Genomic DNA, 19,550 nt, shown 5'->3' with positions numbered 1-19,550 from the left:
CAATTGCAGGATCACATGCTGCTTTCCTGAGGGTCCCCCTGCCTCAGTCAGGGCACAAAGAACAAAGAGCAAACGATACCTGTGTGACAAACAAGGATTTGATGTTTTATTTTTACTATTCGAGGCAGACCTTGAACAGTAAATCCACCAAGTTCAAATCCTTCTCTGAAGACAAAACAGAGCATGACCAAGTTAATTATTCCAGTGCAGTATCTGAAACTCGACAATTAATTAATTCTTTTCACACCAGTGTTGTTAGAGCAAAGGGTATTAGTACCTCAGCTTTACAGGTGAACAACCCAAGCAGAATAAAATTAAGGTTCCAAGTCATTAATTAAGTACACATTATCCTAGCTTTATCCTCCAAAAACATTTGTTAAAAATTAGCACGTCACAGACACCCTACAGCACTGCCAAATCCGAGCTTCCAGTGCTTGTTCCCTGTTACGCTGCCCTAATGCTGTCTCTGCTGTAAACAAACCTTTACCCAAGTCTCACACATCCAGCCTGAGACCTCAGCCCTCAGGTTTCTCATTCAGGCACGAGCCCCTCACCTCTGTCCAGGCTGCTTCTCCCCACCACTGCCTATGGTTCCCCTCACCATGTTCTTCATCCCTGCACCCGGCTCCCTTCCCCTCAGCTCAGCGTCCTTGTACCGTCCTTGTCACTGCTCTGCCCGGCCGTCACCAGTTTGCTTCTTGGCCTCAAGCTCCTCACCACAGCTGCTTCTCTCCTCTCCCCTCCATCTCCCAGTTTGAGTCCCAGTCTCCTTGCCCTGCCTGTCACAGTTAATCTCATCTGACTGCTGCTCACCACCCACCTCCCAGCACCAGCCTGCGTCCCTCACCAGCTCTCAGAGGAGCCGGTTCACCCCAGCTGCATTATCGTCTCTACACACCCAGTCCTCGCCCCGAAATTCCCAGATTCATTTCCCTCTCTTTTCAAGCTTTCACAGAGGTCTGGAAAGGAAGGGTGGAAAGCTGGAGAGCAACCACGATCCCTAAAAGAGATCGAGTCCTCCCTCTCTGTCCTGACAGCCACAAGCCACACTTTGCTCCGTCACCCTCAGGCACAGCCAGCCCAGCTGCTCTGCAGGAACAGCGTGCAGAGCCACCAAGGAACAATGTACACCCAGCCACACAAACCATCCGGCTCTTGTATTTAGCCACTGAAAACCTCTGGTATTTATTTCACCTCTTATTTTATCAGTTCTTTACAGCACAGCTTTGACAAAGAGCTGAAAGCGGAGGGAACTCTCCAGCAGCTCTGAAGGAAACGTTACTGCGGGATGAGGGCAAGAGGCTGGCTTACATACTGTTTTTACATACAAATAGAAAAGATTTTTATTTTTACCGTAGCAGACCTTCCCTCCTGAGGTTCCTTTAACTCTAGACATGGGCATCACAACAAACCTGAGGTAAAATCCAAAATCCACACCTCCCCAGTCAAAACTGGCATTGACCGACACAACAGGGCTCAGAAGAGAGAAAAACACCTCACCGCCCACCTTCAAATAAAAAATAAAGAAAGAAAGAAAGAAAAACTCCACAAGTTTGAGGAGCTTTCAGAGTTTCCATGGAGATATACCTGTGCCAGAGGTGAGTGCTGAGGGGCTGGCAGCAGAGGGGCTGCAGGGCGTCTCTGAGGAGACGCAGCCGGTTCCGGAAGGTTCTGGACGTTCCGAGGGTCCCACTCAGCCCCTCAATCACATAAATGGTGCCCTGGGGAAAGCGTGCTGAAGAAAAGGCAAAAACCCACATGCATGAGGGGTGCCACGAGCAAATGACCACACAGGCACTCAGCTATGAGCTGAGGCAATGGATGGGCTCTACTTGATTTAAAAAAAAAAGTTAAAAAAAAAAAAAAAAAAAAAAGTTTCTTGCCTTTCCACACATGCAAGGGTGCCTGTGTGCTTTGGAGAGCTCTCCTGAGCACAGGAGGGAGGGATGCAGCAGGGAGAAGCCTCTGGAGGCTCAGGACCAGTGCTGCCCCAAACCTCTGCAGCACCCCAGCGAGGCAGGATGCCTCAGGCACCACCATGCGAGGAAGCAGCGACAGAGCTGCTCTGCCTCACCGGAGCTGAAGGCAGGATCAAGACTGAGCCAGCCATGGTGTGCCCTCCCTGCTTCTTCTGAAAGATTTCTGCTTTGTAGAAACAATATCGCTTACACTTCGCATTTGCTATAAACATACTGGAGAAATCACCAAAACCAATGACCCTGGTTGATTGTCTTACATATAGAGGGACAAACACCCTCAACTCTAAAATTAAACTTCATCTCTCCCACTCAATACAATCCTCCGTGCTGTCCACCCCAGGAAGAGCAATTGCACATTTCCTCCCTGAGCCATTATCTGCTGCCTTTCATGCAGTCCCTGGCTCTTTTCTGAGCTTCACAGCCTGAACACCTTGCACATCACACTGGCAACACTGAGCTTCAATGCCTGGTGTGGAACAAAGCCTCAGCGGAAGGGCACAGCCCACAGGCTCAGGTGAGAAGACACACACACACACTGATGAACCAAGGCAGCAGCCTACCTACTCTCCTGACCCTTGAATGGGGTCTGGAAACACCTCCACTCTCTGAGCATGTCATTAGCAATTCAAGGAGGAAGGTATCTAAAAATCAGAATCCATAACATCCTGAGAGGAAACACCTATGAAGAGCATGGAAGTGCAAGGGAGCCTGCCAGAAGGCGCCTCTTAACCCCCAAGGCTGCAGCTTTGCTCTCTCTTTTGGCCTGAAGCAGGACAGCCCTCTCATTTCAGAAACTAATCAAGATTCACTCTTTTCTCACAAAAAGATTAACCTTTCTCTGTTCTTCAAGATACTTGTTATTCTTTCACCTTTCCTGTCAGAGCCGTGACTGTAAAGAAAAAAACAGCAGTCACCAGTAAAGTGGGAAGAAGGAGCGCAACCAAACCCTGTGCTGCAGGAGATGCAGGCTGGATGTTTACCTTACAAATCCAGCAGTTGTTTAATAATAATAATAATTAAAAAAAAATAAAAAATAAAAAAATAAAAAAAGAAAGAAACAGACAAGGGAGAAAGGACTATATATAGGTAGACTTTGGACAGTTCTTGGTGGTCTAAGTTGCCAAGTGCTACACGTAGTATACATAGTAAAAAGATAGTTCCTAATTTAAAGGTAAAAAATACTGCCAGATTGTGAAGAAGGGGAACAAGAAAACCTTAATAAACTTCTTGTGGGAATTGCTTTATAAGTAAAGGCTTTAAGCCTCTATCAGTTCAAAAGAGATGCTGAGGGAAGAAGAATTAAAAAGAAATGTGCACAGCTGACAGGTTATAAAAGGAATAAAATTTTACTTCCACAAGAAGAGAGCACTGAACAAAAGTCACTGCTTAAGATAATCACATAATGTAACAGTTAGGCTGAAGTCTGGGCTCACTGCCTAGGAGCAGAATGACCAGTCCAACACCAACTCCTGCCTGATTTATAACTAAAGCCTTTCTCTGCCACTGAACTTAAGGTTCCGTTGAGGTTTCCACCTACAGGTGCAAAACAAGCCCTGCTTCTCTGCTACCTGAAACAGAGCATGGGATGGAGTTCCACTATGCAGGCCATTGTTCAGCCTGCTTCTTATAATCATAGAATATCCTCAGTTGGAAGGGACCCTTAAGGATCATCAAGTCCAACTCTTGACACCGCACAGGTCTACCCAAAAGTTCAGACCATGTGCCTAAGTGCACAGTCCAATCTCTTCTTAAATTCAGACAGGCTCGGTGCAGTGACCACTTCCCTGGGGAGCCTGTTCCAGTGTGTAACCACCCTCTCTGTGAAGAACCCCCTCCTGACGTCCAGCCTAAATTTCCCCTGCCTCAGCTTAACCCCGTTCCCACGGGTCCTGTCACTGGTGTTAATGGAGAAAAGGTCTCCTGCCTCTCGACTCCCCCTTACGAGGAAGTTGTAGACTGTGATGAGGTCTCCCCTCAGCCTCCTCTTCTCCAGGCTGAACAGGCCCAGTGACCTCAGCCGTTCTTCGTACGTCTTCCCCTCCAGGCCTTTCACCATCTTCGTAGCCCTCCTCTGGACACTTTCCAACAGTTTCATGTCCTTTTTATACTGTGGTGCCCAGAACTGCACACAGTACTCGAGGTGAGGCCGCACCAGCGCAGAGTAGAGCGGGACAATCACCTCCCTTGACCTACTAGCGATGCCGTGCTTGATGCACCCCAGGACACGGTTGGCCCTCCTGGCTGCCAGGGCACACTGCTGGCTCATATTCAACTTGCTGTCAACCACGACCCCCAGATCCCTCTCTTCTAGGCTGCTCTCCAGCGTCTCATCGCCCAGTCTGTACGTGCAGCCAGGGTTTCCCTGTCCAAGGTGCAGGACCCGGCACTTGCTCTTATTGAACTTCATGCGGTTGGTGATCGCCCAGCTCTCCAACCTATCCAGGTCCCTCTGCAAGGCCTTTCCGCCCTCATTCGAGTCCACAACTCCTCCAAGTTTGGTGTCATCAGCAAACTTGCTCAAAATACCTTCTATTCCTACATCCAGATCGTTTATAAAAATATTGAAAAGTACTGGCCCTAAAATGGAGCCTTGAGGGACCCCACTGGTGACCGCCCGCCAGCCTGACGTAGCCCCATTTACCATAACCCTTTGGGTCCTGCCCGTTAGCCAATTGCTCACCCATCGTATGATGTTTTTATTCAGCTGTATGGTGGACATTTTGTCCAGTAGGATCCTATGGGAAACCGTGTCAAAAGCCTTGCTGAAGTCCAAAAAAATCACATCAGCTGGTTTCCCTTGGTCCACCATACGGGTGATCTTATCATAAAAGGAAATCAGGTTAGTTAGGCAGGACCTACCCTTCACAAACCCATGTTGGCTGGGACCAATGACTGCTTTGTCCCCCAGGTGCACCTCAATAAGTTCGAGAACCAACTTCTCCATGATTTTACCAGGCACTGACGTGAGACTGACAGGCCTGTAATTGCTAGGGTCTTCTTTCTGACATACTTTCTTGACATACTAAAATGTATACCGCGGTCCTGTTTGAGGAAATTCAGTATCTTCTTGTGACGTTGGAAAGATAGCATTCACAAATGTTTTTATACAGTGTTTGTAAGACATTATCACAATGCATTATCATGTGGATGAACAACATTTTCAATATATTTCTTTAAGGTAGATTTCCAGCCCACCCCCGTAACTGGTTCCCTGAATTCTTTCGGTTTCCAGCTGGAGGTGAGGAGATGTAGGGTTGGACACCGGGACTGTGGGAGCACCTTTCCCAAGAGCACTCTAGTCACAAGTCTTCACTCACTCTCCTTTGTCCCTTGCTGCTGGGACAACCCATCTGGACAGAAGGATTTTTTTCCCACTCCTTCCGTAAAATTAATGATAAATAAGACCAGAATTTTAGGGATCTTATGAGTTAGACCATTTTCAGAGTTGCAACTGTGAGTTAGATAACGACATTTCATCTAATTCTCACTGTCAGCACTCAGACAGTTTTGTTCAGCGTTTGTATTTTTGTGTGTGTTGGTTTTTTTATTATTATTATTATTATTATTATTATTATTATTCCCTCACCCCCATTTCACAGAGAATGGAAGTGAAACACAAATAATTGAACTGATCAATCAAAAATCCAGCTGAAATACTCTAATAATCGAAGATAAAGCCCAACAGGATCACCCAGATGATTGCACTTAATTACAGGTTTCTATGCTTTTCTGAATTAGGAACAGACTTGTTTGTCCAAAGGCAACCCACAACTCTCAATTGGCACTTTGGTTCTATCATGCTGTCACACAATTTGCAACAGAGCTGAATTTGATTCTTTGCCTGTAAAACTGTTTTACATGGAAATCTGAGTCTCAGCTCTTACTACCAATATTATTATCAAATCAGAATACTTCACTGAGGTCACCTTGGACTGAAATTGCCAACCTTCCAGGGAAAAGAGTCCTTCTACATTTTCTCTACTATCAATCAAATCACGAGGTACTCCCCAGAATCTTTTTTAACAAACAAATCGCTTCCTTTAACAGAGCTAACATCACAGATTTAAAAAAAAAAAAAAAAAAAAAAAAAAAAAAAATTCAATAAAATTAATAGTTTCACTTTCTCCTGTGCCTTTCTTTCTTCCCATCATCTTTTTTTTTTTTTTTTTTTTTTTTTTTGGGGGGGGGGAAGGGGGTAGGGCTCTAAACACAACTCAGAGAGTGCCCAAAACTCATAAAGCTTTCAGCATCAAAAAGCTCAATTCACAGAAAAAACATTGCCTAGGAAAACAATTCACACTGACACTACAGCAGTATGCAGAACTGTCTGAGTGGGGGTAAAATTACCATTTCTCTCCCTCACAGATATAGACTTCCAGGGATGCACAAAGCAACACACTCAGTTTGAACAGCTCTAGTAAAGTCATTTTAGAAAACACATCTTACAAGACAAAGCGTTCCTTGGGGAGCCTTTGTGTAAGCTCAGAGCCCCATTACGTTGCTGTAAGGACATGGCAAAAGAAAGGGGGGGGCAAAACTGCCCCCATGGAAGCTGCACGCCGAAGAACACCCTCACGAAATCTTCTTTTCTTTTCCTAAACCAGGAAATCCCGAGTGGTGAAAGCACACAAGTGAAGAGGTCTCCTGCCACGGCTCCCTGTTCAGCAATCAGCCTGCCAGGTGAGGCGAGACCTCCCCTGCCCAGAGCCCCAGAGGTGATGCTGGAGCAGCAAGGCACAGCACTCACCGACTACTGGCATGTGATAAGAACTGATCAAAGCAAAGCTCTGTGTAAAGAAAGGGCTGCCTCTTCGACACTGGAGCAGCAGGTCCAAGAGGATATAGACATTTCTGAACGAAGCGCTAACTTCCAGTCTTTCCTCTCCCCGGGACTGTCGCCTTGTTGGGATTTTTGTGAACTTCTACAGGAAAAAGTATGATTCCTTCTACCTGAGACATAGCAGTTGCCCACACATCCCTCTGGGTTCTGTACTGGTTTTACTGTATGGGAAAATACAAATCAAAATTAAGTGTCTCCTGGTTCCAGGCAAAGGCCTGGCACACAGCCCAACTGTAGCTGTGAAGTAAGTCACCTGTTACTAAAAGGGAATTCATACAGCTGCCGACATACTGCTGACATTTAACAAATAACAGATACGAACAAGAAGGGAAGCAGCCAACAGGCAGCCTCAGACTTCCATCCTGCCTGACAGCAGTAGAAAAAGATCCCTCACAGACCTCTCTCAGGATGGAGTAATTCTCCAAAGGTCTCCGGTCTTCTCCTAGCCCAAGGGCTTAAGTGAAGACGGTAACTTTCCCAAATCATCTTCCAAGAAGCTGTGTACGAGAGGCAATATCCAAGCATAGGGCTATTTCTGTGTGCATTTACAAGGATAATTTGTTTGGGGAATTAGAAAACAACTTTATTTACTTACTTACATATATTCACTTTATTGTGAACTTCTGTTTAGTGCTTCTGTGTACATCTATCTTTGGATTTATCTGCTCACGTGAACTTTACAAGCTGTATGTTTTTTACACTAGTCTTCAGGTTCGTAAACTACAGATGCAATTTTTCAAGGGAAAAAACAAAAGAATAAGAATAAGCATAACATCTCCACCTCTAGCCTTTCAAAACTACTTTCAGTATCGAGGGTTTCAGTCAGTATCCCCAGAAACACACCTCAATCCTTCTCTCTGCAGCTCTGAGCACCAGTCTCTGAAAGCTCAGTGCAAGAGTTCATCAGGGCAATTGCAATTAACTGCACAGAATGGCAATTGGAAATACTAACATATCTTGAGTCAGTTAGGCCTCTGCAGTCTTTAGAGGAATGACTGTACTTCAATACTGTTCATCCATGACACATAAAACTGTAGTCAGGGGTATTAGAAGCAAAACAATCAGTATCTTTAAATGATTACAATGAACATTCTTGATTAACTTAATGCCCATCTTCTGGGCATCTATCTAGCAAACAGTGAAAATTGTGCTACTCAGCATAGCACAGATTGGAAATATGACTGACAAGATCTTAGGTCTCCAGAAGCATCTGCTATGGCACCTGAACCGGCTTTGGCCAGGTAAAAGTCAGCTAAAACTATAGACCCACTTCTTTTATTACTTGTACTAAAGTCAGTTGGTATTGCAAATCCAGAAGTAAAACAAAATGAGATCATAATCTTTTGCTTCTAAGAACAGCCACAGAGGAGAGAGAGCAACAATTAAGACACTAACATACCCACTTGAATGCGTAATAAAAGCACAGTAAAGAAAAAACAAACATTGGACGCCTCCGCAGTAGAAGTGCTCCTAACTGTTCTTTAATGTTTCTCTTAATCCCAAGTGATAAAAAAGTCTCTCTCACCTAATAAACCTATTGTACAGTCTCAGTGCTACCCCTTGTTGGGACTTGATCTCTTAATCTTGGTCTCACCTAAGACCACCATAAAACATGCCGCATTTCAACGGCTCCTCATCGACCTAGAGGAGAGGGGAAAAAAATAAAAAGTGGGAAAAAATAACCCCTCACAAGCATTATCTTAGAATATTGAATGAAGAATAATATTACAATTCAAAGTGATTTATTCTATGCCTGGTACTGATCTCTGACAGTTAAGCATGGTCCGATTTTCTCACTTTAACAGTTCTCATACAGTTGATGAAAGGTTTGCTACTTGTTACTAACTGGTGGCAAGACATTAACTGCCTTCTCTTACCTACATAGCTTCAGCTTTGTGTCTCTCTCACATATGTACAATGACAGAGATAGTGCCCAAGAATACAACAGAGCCCACGCCTGGGGCCACTTGGACATGCTAATCTGAAAACACGTACTGGAAGTGTTGTAAACCTACCCAAACTACTTCCCCTAGAGACCTCTAATCTCAGTGACCTGACAGCCCACAAAAAATGCCATACGCATTTCAGCAAAAGAATTACAGTTAAGACTACCATTACAGGGCATCGGGCATCAAAGCTCTTAGGAGCTCATGAAGTTATAAGTGGGAAAAGAGAACCAAGGATGTGTGTCTTACCTTGAAATAAAAATGCTTTGCTGGCATTGTGTAGTCCTGACACTTGCGTTACCCCAAGGGTTGTATTCACAAGATCCAGTTCTGTGATTATATCAATCTGTAAGTCAGGATCCATTCCAAATCCTATAGCTGTTGGAGGGAGAGAAGAAGAAAGGGAGACTTGAAGTTAGATCAATTTTTATTTCAAATCAGGTAATGAAAAGAAGGGAGAAGTACAGGCATTTCTAGTATCTTCACACACACACACTGTATACAGTAATTACTTACAAGGCAGTAACTCTGCTGCAGGAAAGAAGATATTCTTTTCTAATTATTTCAATTAAACTCTTTTCTTTCCATAGATTTTACTGTGCACAAGTTAAAACGTTATAAAACTGATTACATTAACCCAGCATCTTTTTGAGGCTGAAAAGTAATAAATAAATGAAAGCATAAGCACCTATGCAAAAAGATGAAAGAGATTTGCAACACTCATCTATTGGCTACATGATTTCCAGGGAGACGTGAAGGCTGAAAATTCCTCTCACATTTCATACCTAGCTGTGACTAACAGAACAGGCCCTACAGCTCAGTCTAAACATTATCTATCTTCCCAACTGGACAAAATGACCCTGGAGGAGATATGGTAGCAGGACAAAAGATGCCATAATCAAAGAGCCCTGAGTGATTCACCAAATTGTTTGATAACGCTTATGAACCATGTCTTCTACATTTAAGCACAGCCAGTGCCTGCAGAGCATGTCAAAGCCTACCTACAAACAAAGGATATTCATTTACCTAAACCAGCAGTAGCACCTTCTGGTCTGCAGTAGCACCTACTGCAGAAGCATGAGTCTAAGCCCAAGATTTAGGAAGGGCTCATGCCCAGGAAAAGGCTGCTGCTCCTTGAATTGATTGGGGAACTAATGGAATTGACAGAAAAGACACGTATTCAAGCAGTTTGAAGTTACCATGTTCAAAAGTTCAGGGCAACCTAACGGCCACGGCACACCAAATTCTTTCAACTTGTCTCCTTTTTCAAGGGATGGAAAGAGGCCAGCCTGACCACAGTCCCTCTCAACATAGCAATAAATATCATATAAGACCTGTGCCAGAGAGATAGGCTAAAAAATCTCACACAAGATCCAAGCACTTTCCTAATGATTTTTTTTTTTTTTTTTTTTTTTTTGCTAACGTCATTAGTTACAGGATCTGAGAACAGAAGCCTGATACAGCCAAAGTCAATGACAAAACTCCCACAGACTTCTGAGGAGCAAGGATGTTACCTGCAAAGCACATCCAGATTGATTTCCACTGAGTGGACATCATGTTCAGATCTAAATTGATTCATTTAGTATTCCAGGACTGTGCTTCTGGATCAGTTAAGCTGCAAATACTCTACTTTGATTCTTTGAAAGGCTCTAAGAAATTACTGAGGTGTACAGAATGAACAAGAAGTTACGTATTCTACTCATAAATCAACTGTACCACAGTGTTTCTCCTTTCTTTCGCTTGGGTATTAAAACTTGTCAGGACAACAGCTGTACTAATACAGAGGACACTATTGCACATCGAGCTGAGTAGCAAAAAACCTTGAAAAGACAGCTTTAAAAGGGCTTCATCAACACTACTCTACAATGAAAATCAACACCTAGAAGCATTTGGCCAAACTGATCCTCCAAGAACGCTGACATATCGAAGTGCAGACATGCACAGTGTTTCATAAGGATGTGCGGATAAGTAGCTTTTGTAGAAACTTTAGATCAGAGAATATGACACCAGATAGAATTATCCAAAAGCAACACCTTCCCAGATACTCAGCAACATCATCAGGTTTTAGTATCAGACGCGAAAGCAGCAAAAAGCTACAGCTGATGCTGTGCACGCTGACGGACCAAGAACACACCTTCCCCTTCTGGGAGAAACACAAGCATGGAAAGCACAGCCAGCCAGCTCTTCTGGTCCCAAACCGCGCTCACAGTCAAAATGCTACTGAAAAAATATACACGTTCTGCTGTAGCCAACATTAGCCAGAAACTACTTGCTCTTAAGCACACCTGCCTGCAGTCATCAAGAGAACTTACCTACCACTCCATTTCCAACCTACAGCAACTCTTCTAATGCAAGGGCTGCAACCCCTTGCAGCCCTTGACACAGATTTGTATATACTATTAGACACGGATTTGTATATACTATTAGAGGGAACAACCTTTCTGGACAAAATCATAAAAGCAAAGGATGTTTTAGAATAAAAACAGAACAATTTCTTATTTCTACCAAAGGATTTTATTCAGTTTTATTTATTTATTGTGTGAACTTACTCATCTGAGAGTCTGCTTTCCCTGCTGAGAGCAGAGTATGCTGTTCCTTGTTTGAAAGGGGTCGGATCTATCCGGAGCAGCAAAAACCTACTGATTCGAAGGCAGACTAAGTAGGGACTAAAACTTGCTCAATGGAGAGGACAAACAACATCCAGCAAGACAAATCTTGACCCCATTAACATCAGTGAAAGCTCCGCCACTGACATCAACAGGATGAGGACAGAAACCGCATCTAGCAAGCCTATGCCCTCCCATAAATCACAGGAGCTTCGCTGCTCCATTAAAGCTGTTTATTCCAGCCTGAGTACCTGGGGCTCAACAAGTATACATAGATCACTGCGGCTCCACAGGCTTCAATTTATGCCAGTGAAGGGTCTTGTGTGACAACTTCAGCGTGCCCCCTTCCAGCTTTTGAAATGCTTTCCAAAAAAAGGAGACTATTTTTAATGTCACAGCAACTATTTAGGAAGAGCCTAACACCGCTTAAAATACTTAGTCATTTTTAGTCATTTTCCTGTGCTGCCTCTTCAAGCTGCAGCAGGCACTCAAAAGCCTAGTTAATAATTAATAAACAACAAATCAGCAGCTTCAGTGCGATAACTAAGTCTCCTTTTCCCCTGTGGTCTCCCACAGTCTATCAGAAAGATACCACAGGCATATCAACGGCACTTGCATCTAGTGTTTTATGCTGCCTCCCTTCAGCAGGAGAAGAGGCTGCCAATACTCCTCCTTTCTGAACTAAAAATTAATCGTCAACCTGTAAGCTCTTCCTGGAGAACCGTGCAAAGCTCGGGCCTGATCCTGACTGATGTTGCTTTCAATTCCTATTTAAAGTAATTGGGCCATTCTCCTTAAACCAGGGGCTTACACGAGCAAGACTCCAACTAATTCAGACAGGAGGTGGGCGCAGAAATCATCTCAGGACTTGGTGGATTTGGCCCAATGTGAAGTGAAGGCAGTACAGTAGATTAGAGGATTAAGCCATATAATTATGAATGATGTCACTAGGAAATCCCTAAACGAAATTAATTCTGCCTTACGGCTCCGACAGCTCGCGTTCTCTGCTTGTGCCTCTATCACCAGCAGTCATGCCAGGCTCCATGTAGGCAGCGTGCAGCCGCACAACGCATGCAGCGTGCTCCTGATTTCCGTGGCACCCTACGCAGGAGCTATTTGGGGATGGAGAAACTTTTAGGTCGGCACAGCCGAGTCGCGTCCCTGCATCCGTGCGCGGTCATTCCGAAGGGAAGGAGCAGGCTCTACGAGGGGCGTTTTGCTCTCCTCTCTCCCTTCGGCAGCAATTGTTGCACACAAAGAACTTTCCGAGCAGCTTCGCGATGCCGAACGGAGGAGTTTGGGAGCCGCTGACCCTTCCAAACGTCTGTCTGCATCCTAGCGGTAACGCCACTGAGAAAAGGGCGAGCGCTACCTTCTCCCAACTACTTCTATGCCGCACCCCTCGAGACCGGTGCGTTTTGGCGAGCCAACCCTACGGCCGATTTTCAAGCCGCGATTCCTGCGTGCTTCCCACAATCGCGCAGAGCGATTTCCCGAGGCACAGCGGCGAGCAGCACGGAGGGACGCAGGGCGGCCCCGGGGCAGGGGCGAGAACAAAGCCCCGCCGGGAGCAGGGAGCAGGGCTCGGTGCCCGGCCCCGCAGCGCGCACGGCACCGGCCGGCACCGCGCACCGGCGGCCGCGTCTCGCCGGGACGGTACCGCGGACAGCTCCGGGACCCCGGCTGGGTTCAGCCCGGCCCCGGGAGACGCCGCTCCCGGCAAACTTTCCCACGCCCACCGAGCGGCCGCGCCCGGAGCCCCCCGCCGGGACCGCGCCCGGCCAAGGGGGACCCGACCGGCGGCGCCCCGCGAAGTTTCCTCCCGGTGGGGCGGGCGGCGACCCCCGTCCCGTCCCCTCTCATCCCATCCCATCCTATCCTCTCACCTGCCCCGGCGGCGGCCGCCCACGCCCAGAGGAGCAGGAGCAGACCCATCGGCGCGGCGCGGCGGCGGCGCCCGCCTCCCTCCTCCGTGCCGGCGAGCTGCTGGGGAGCGGAGCGGAGCCGAGCCGAGCCGAGCGCAGGCTCCCAGGCACGGAGCGGCTCCGGCTCCGCCCGCTGCCCAGGCGCGGCCCCGACGCCCCCGCGGCGGGGGCTCCCCGCCCGCCCCCCGCCGTGACGCGCGGCCCCCCCGGGCCTCGCCAGCGCCGCCGCCCGGCCGCGACACGGAGCGGGGAGCGCCCCCGGGACCCCCGGCCCCGCTCCGCTTTGCGCTGCCGCCGCACGGAGCGGCTACGAGCGGGGAGAAGCCACTCTGCGGAGCTGCCGGTGCTCGGCGCTAAGCGTGCCCGGCCCCAGGAAGCAGCGCCGGGAGTAAGGGAGGCGGTGCGGAAAGCTGGACCCGAGCTCGGGCTGAGGGAGCCTCCTCGCTCAAGTCGCTTCCCCGCTGGTGCGGCTGGGAAGGGGAAAAGGGGGAAAGGAGGGAAGGATACCTGCGGGGCAGCGCAGAATCTGCTCTCGTGGCTGTTCTGCACCTCAACACTTCTCCTCTCCAGCCCTGAACTTGGCTCAGTCCTTGGCAAGAAACAATCCCCCCCCAACACACTCATCGATTATATTTAATGACTCTCCACCCTAAAGCACCTGATCTAAATTTGAAATAGAGACTGTTGGCTCCAGCTGAAGCTCCCATCCCAATGACCAGAATCAGAGAGGGAGCCGCACCTGATCCAGTTTTACTGCAGTTCGCCCCAAGCCCTAGCTGCTGTAAAGCCACAGGATCCCCCCTCATCACATCGGGTTTGGTTCTGCATAATGCAAATTTAGGTCATCTGAAATGAAAAACATTAACCTGTACGTTTGGATAAAGTAGGGTTGATACCAAAAAAAAAAAAAAAAAAAGCCTTTCTTAGGGAGCAGTTGCACTTGTGCACACTTACAATGGCATGATCAGAGTAGAGCATGGCTGCCTAATTATTAATTTAGTAAGATCACTGAAAACAGCTGCTCCTGGCTGTAAGCAAGGCATGCACTCCAGGAAATCTCTGGGGTGGTCATTCCAAAAGCATCTCCTAAATTCATCTCCAGTAGCTTTAGTCCAAATATAACTTAGTATATTCTCATTTTCATCTAGGGTGTTGTGTTATTAGCACCGCTTTTAGCCCTGACGCACGGCGACATGCACATACACAGTATACAGCTACGTACACATTATGTATCCACAGCACCAAAAACAGGAGGCAACAGCACATCCTCAGGTGAAAGCACAGCCTTCTATCCCGTCCTGATAAAATCATTTTTCTGCATAGCTTTACTCTCTGATTTAAAATGAAATGTCTTTCTATAAAATACAAGTACACATCCAATTCATGTTAGCTTAGCTATGTTTGTGCTTATCTAATAATAAATCCAGGGTCTATCTATACACAAAACTTAATTGAATCCAACTGAAGTTTTACTCAAGTTTCCAACCTTAAGATGAACTGGTGCAGAGCCTTTAATGTCTATACAATCTCAATTCATCAGGCATAGGTTCTCAAACAGACAGGTAATTAGCTTAAGTTAAATTACCACAAGTACAAGCAAAATTTTGGCTTCAAAGCATAGCTTCAAGCACACCCTGAACTCTGTTATGGACAGACACTGCTCTCACCATCTGTCTTGTTCTTCTGTGAGCCACAAACACCCAAAGAGCCCACAGGCACTACGGCAAGTAACACCCAACTTGCTCCAAACCAAGCTGGTCGCACCATAGACCAGCACTGTGCCCAAATGGTCACGCTGTCGGAGAGCATCAGTTATCTCACAAGCAGTTTCAACTGTTTGTATCAGAAAATGTTAGACAGGATGGACAAAAAAAAAAAAAAAACATTCTTCCAGCCAAACTATTCTCACACTTCCTCTAGTGGAAACGCATTATCTTCGTCACCCAAAAAAATCTGATATTCTGATATGATCTTGTTGGAAATATAAATAGCCAAAAGGCATGACATTCAAATAAGACTTAAAGCTGTGTTCCTGAACATTCATAGCAGTTAAAAAAAAAAAAAAAATGGCACTTTTACAAGAGGAAAGCGTTGTTCCTGGCAAGCTAGATGGATTTCAGCTCAAATAATATTCCTGTGAAAGATAGCTCTTGTGCTCCCAGTTGGACGTTGAATGCTTCTTGATTGTGACCTAAATTTTTGTGATGTTGCTAACTGTGGTGCTAAGCTGCTAGTCCTTTCAGCCAAAAACCTTGTGGCACTTCATAGCTTGATGAAGTATTTTTGACTAGGCCCGATATCTCTCAGAGCAGTTGCGATGCTGTTTGCATCCCTTGGACGAAAGGCAATTACAAGTGCTAAGTGTTACTTTAAGTGCAGCCGAACGGGGGGGCTCAGCCACCAGCAGAAACGCACACGCTAAAGAGCTGACCGTGCTCGCACCTGATAAAACACCTCGTACCTCATGGAATAGCACATCTTTGCTTTTCATAACTAATAAGGCTCGTCCTCGAAAGCCAGTTTCCAGAGGGGAACTTGCAATTCTCACGGGCCAAGCGTACTTTGCAGCCGGCAGAGGGCAATAATTCACAATAGCACTTACACCTAAATACTGAGAAAAGGATGTGAGGGGATGGGAAATTCTGTATGAATACTGCCTGCCGTTCTGTCCTGCCCACCGCCAAACAGTTTTAATGGACTGTATGGTATCAGTCCAGCGAGTTGGGAGTGTATTAATAAGCTGTATTACTACATAAGCATCCAACAAATCCAGCAGAATGAGGCCCTGCAAAGAGAAACTGCTTCACTACTCTGTCATGGAGTGCTACCTACTGCTTTTTTAATTTCCAAGTGCATGGCTAGGTAACATCTGATGATTGTAAAGTCTAAATTAAGCTTTTCAACTGATTAATCCATTAGGTGGATACAAGATGTGCCCTTGGGTCTGCACTCTGAACACTGCCATTTCAATACCCGAAGAAGTAAAATTATTTCCAACTAAATGCATCTGGCTAGCACCGCAACAGAAGATGTGCCTGTCTTCTAGTCATCTATGTAACATAGTGTACATTGGTTTCAAGTGCAGCCTGGGTGAATCCATACAACCAAGTTAAAAGGACATGGATTTTTATCTGCTCCCATGAGCATAAAGATTTAAAGCAATAGTGCCTAAAGGTGACAGCAAAGGACTGTCTCTTAGTCCCCAAATCAATGTGTTGTATCATTGACTCACGCTGTTTGACTTTGGAGATCTGACAGACTCCACATGCCTCCCATTTTCCTCCTGGAGAGGGGACTAATGACACTTACCTGCCTCCCGGGGCTCATACAGTGCATGCTGACAACTGCAGCCTCCTCCAAGATGAAATCTGTCTTACATGCGCCAAGAATTCCTGTAGTCCTCCATCATTAGGTCCTGCCTCCTCCTTCATCTGCACATACACATCTCAGAGAACAGCAAGTTTACAGACAGAAGAAAGTAATTTTTCCTTTGGGAACTCGTTACCAGAGCTGCTGAAGCAGTCCTGCCACATAGCTGTTGAATCATCTTCTGGACTAGGCCCTTGCCTGGAATTGCTATCCCATTCTTGGCATAGCACTAGGGTATCTTTCACTACCGTGCTTGATGCCACATTGTGATCAAGTATCACACTTCATCTATCGTATTTGGGGAACACTCTTGTTTTCCAGCAGAGAAGTAGGTCAGATCAGTACCACTGCAATACCAAGGTACCAGTACGCAAAGAGTCAGCTTAGCACGTGGGTTTTGTGGCACGCTCAGTGCTTTGCATCACACTCACCATGCTGCAGAAATTCAGCTTTAAACAAAAGGTGCCATAACATCACGAAACGTCTGCTTACGCTTTCGTTCTTCACTAGTCCCTTCTGCCTTTCATTTAAGTCTCCATCGGAACCTCTCTTGTTTTAGCAGTTCAACTGTCTTTGGGGTGACTGAATTGAGAGGATAAAAAGGATTTAAAGAAATCCAATAAGTCCTCTGATAAGCAATCTATTATTCTACAAAAGCTACAGAGCACTCAAATAGTTAAGAATCCAGCCATTTAATTGATACTTGTTTCTGCAGCTGTGCAATATCTCCATTTCCCAAGAGGGCTGTTTCCAGTTGCTGCTCAAGGTTTCTAACAATCAAATGGATCAATTCTGCAGATACCTTAAGGCTGTGTGTTAAGTAAGAATGATGTTTGTGGCGTGCACTGGGTGGGCAAAGAGGGTGGAAAAAGAGAAATTCTATTCACCAGAACATGTTAGCATATTTTGTTTTAAACACTGGACATTTATTTAGAGACTTGGAGCCCATACATTATTGAATAATTTTAATTTATCACATCCAAATATAATAGGCAAATATATAATACAATAAATTGCATTTGTACACATAAATACAAAATTTGAGGTAGGGCCTCAAGAATAATGACTTCTTAAATGAATAACATACAGCATTATAATATGCACTACATGAGATATATATGGTGCATCCTTTGTAACATAATGCATCTTCTCCACACATAGGTAATGAAAAAAATAAATGACCTGGTTAGGGTACAAATCTTTATCCATAGGCAGCAGTACCCTATAGAATGCCTGTAAATATATATATATATTTATATATGACATTACGCAAGTAATTAAGATTTAACCCATCAGCGATGGGTCTGTAATAAAGTGCCATAGGACACAGGGAGCAAATTCTCAGCTGGTATGAACTGTCACAGCTCCAAACCAAACTGTGACAATTTAGACCAGCTAAGCATCCACCTTACAAGGTAATACTACATAATATAAATGACAGATAACAACGTGTTTTAGTCGATCAATAATTTTCTTAACAATGGAAGATAGCTATAAGGCAAATGGTTACCTGATGATGTATTTAAATATTATGGGCAAATAATAATATTGCAAGCTATAAGGTCCAGCCTGGTTCTCGCATTAAGTTAAACCCATCAGGAAAACCTTCTCTCTTTGGTGATGGGCTGCCTGAGGGTGATGAAGGCAGAAACCACAAATACCCCTACCCTCCCCCCTCGAATCATCAACCTGAGTCCCTCTGGAATATCAAGATCTGACCGTTTGACAATTATCTTATGTGCACGCCATTTAACTACAAACTAAGAAACAAGTGTCTCGTAATCATGCCAGATAGAACAGCGTTACTAGCAAAACAGAGGCACGTTTTGGGAGGCCACTTGCCGAAAGATCTGCAGCCTGCAACCCACACTCTGTTCATGTCTTTCTTTGACAGCAAGAAAAAGTGGAGCTGCAGAATAAGAAACCAATAGGAAACCGATCTTTGTCAGAAATAAACAATTGCTTTTACCATAGGCAGCAAGAAATCATATTATCCATACAACTGTACATATATTCAAAAAGGCCAGAAGATACCTAAAATAAATCAGCATTTGGAATTTCATGGTACGGGATAGCCACAGTGTATCGGAAGCGATGATCTTCAGTGCTGAGGCACATCTAATGTGGTCAGTGGAGCAGAACCTAATCAAAAGAATACTTTGACCCAATTGAAACATATAAAGACAATCCAAGTCTTTCTCATTTAAAGGTCATTTTGTTAAACCCTTCTTTTGGGAACAAAGTGCTGCCATGTCTAGCTGAAACACAGGTTTTGAACATTGCATATTAAAAACACTAGGAAGACCCCAAAGGATTTGAAGATGGCAAGCATTTGCATTAAGTGTGATCTTTAATGCATACAACAGCGTGTCTTAGCTCATCCAGAAGTTCAATTTCATCTCAAAGAAAAAATATGCAACATAAGTAATTCTCACCAAATTTGAACGTTTTACTCACAAGTATCTGCAAGTACGTACATCACATTTTTACTAATATGGCTTTTTCCCCTCCTTTTTATTTGTAAAGATCTTTACTGGTACTTAATTAATTACTAAATTTATTTTTAGAAAATTATCAAAGCACATGCAAACTTTTCTAGAACATAGTAAATGAAGTGCATTCCCAAACTGCAAGGTTACTTCTCATTTAAAGAGGCCACTGCTGGTTCATTTAATCTCAATGCTCGGATTTGGCCAGTAAAATACTTTTTAAGTCTAGCATGAAAAAAAAAAAAAACCCTTCTGTTTTTAACATACTATAAAAACTTCATATTTTCTCTGACTTTTGAATTCATTTCTCCCCCTTCTCCAAATATTTTTGAAAGCCCCGTATTGAATGTCAAAGCTAAAGACAAAAATCAACTAAAAAAAATCACTCATCTGCTT

At 44.9% G+C, this 19,550-nt stretch overlaps 1 protein-coding gene across 2 annotated transcripts in view; it reads right to left on the bottom strand.

Moving 5' to 3' along the window:
• The window catches only part of NELL1 (neural EGFL like 1), a 286,549-nt gene extending 273,169 nt beyond the window's left edge, over window positions 1-13,380 (bottom strand). The window contains exons 1-2 of one of the 2 annotated variants that reach the window (XM_032188786.1): window positions 13,258-13,380; window positions 9,015-9,143 (exon numbers count right to left, since the gene is read on the bottom strand). In XM_032188786.1, coding sequence (XP_032044677.1) covers window positions 9,015-9,143; window positions 13,258-13,306 — 178 coding nt within the window. In that variant the 5' untranslated portion in view covers window positions 13,307-13,380. The remainder of the gene's footprint in view (window positions 1-9,014; window positions 9,144-13,257) is intronic. The other variant, XM_032188788.1, reaches the window with a different exon arrangement.
• Between the last annotated feature and the right edge of the window lie 6,170 nt (window positions 13,381-19,550).

This window comes from Aythya fuligula, chromosome 5, assembly GCF_009819795.1.
Source record: "Aythya fuligula isolate bAytFul2 chromosome 5, bAytFul2.pri, whole genome shotgun sequence".
Classification (NCBI taxonomy): domain Eukaryota; kingdom Metazoa; phylum Chordata; class Aves; order Anseriformes; family Anatidae; genus Aythya; species Aythya fuligula.
Note: the sequence above shows the minus strand (reverse complement) of the source record. Positions and strands in the feature narration are given on the sequence as shown.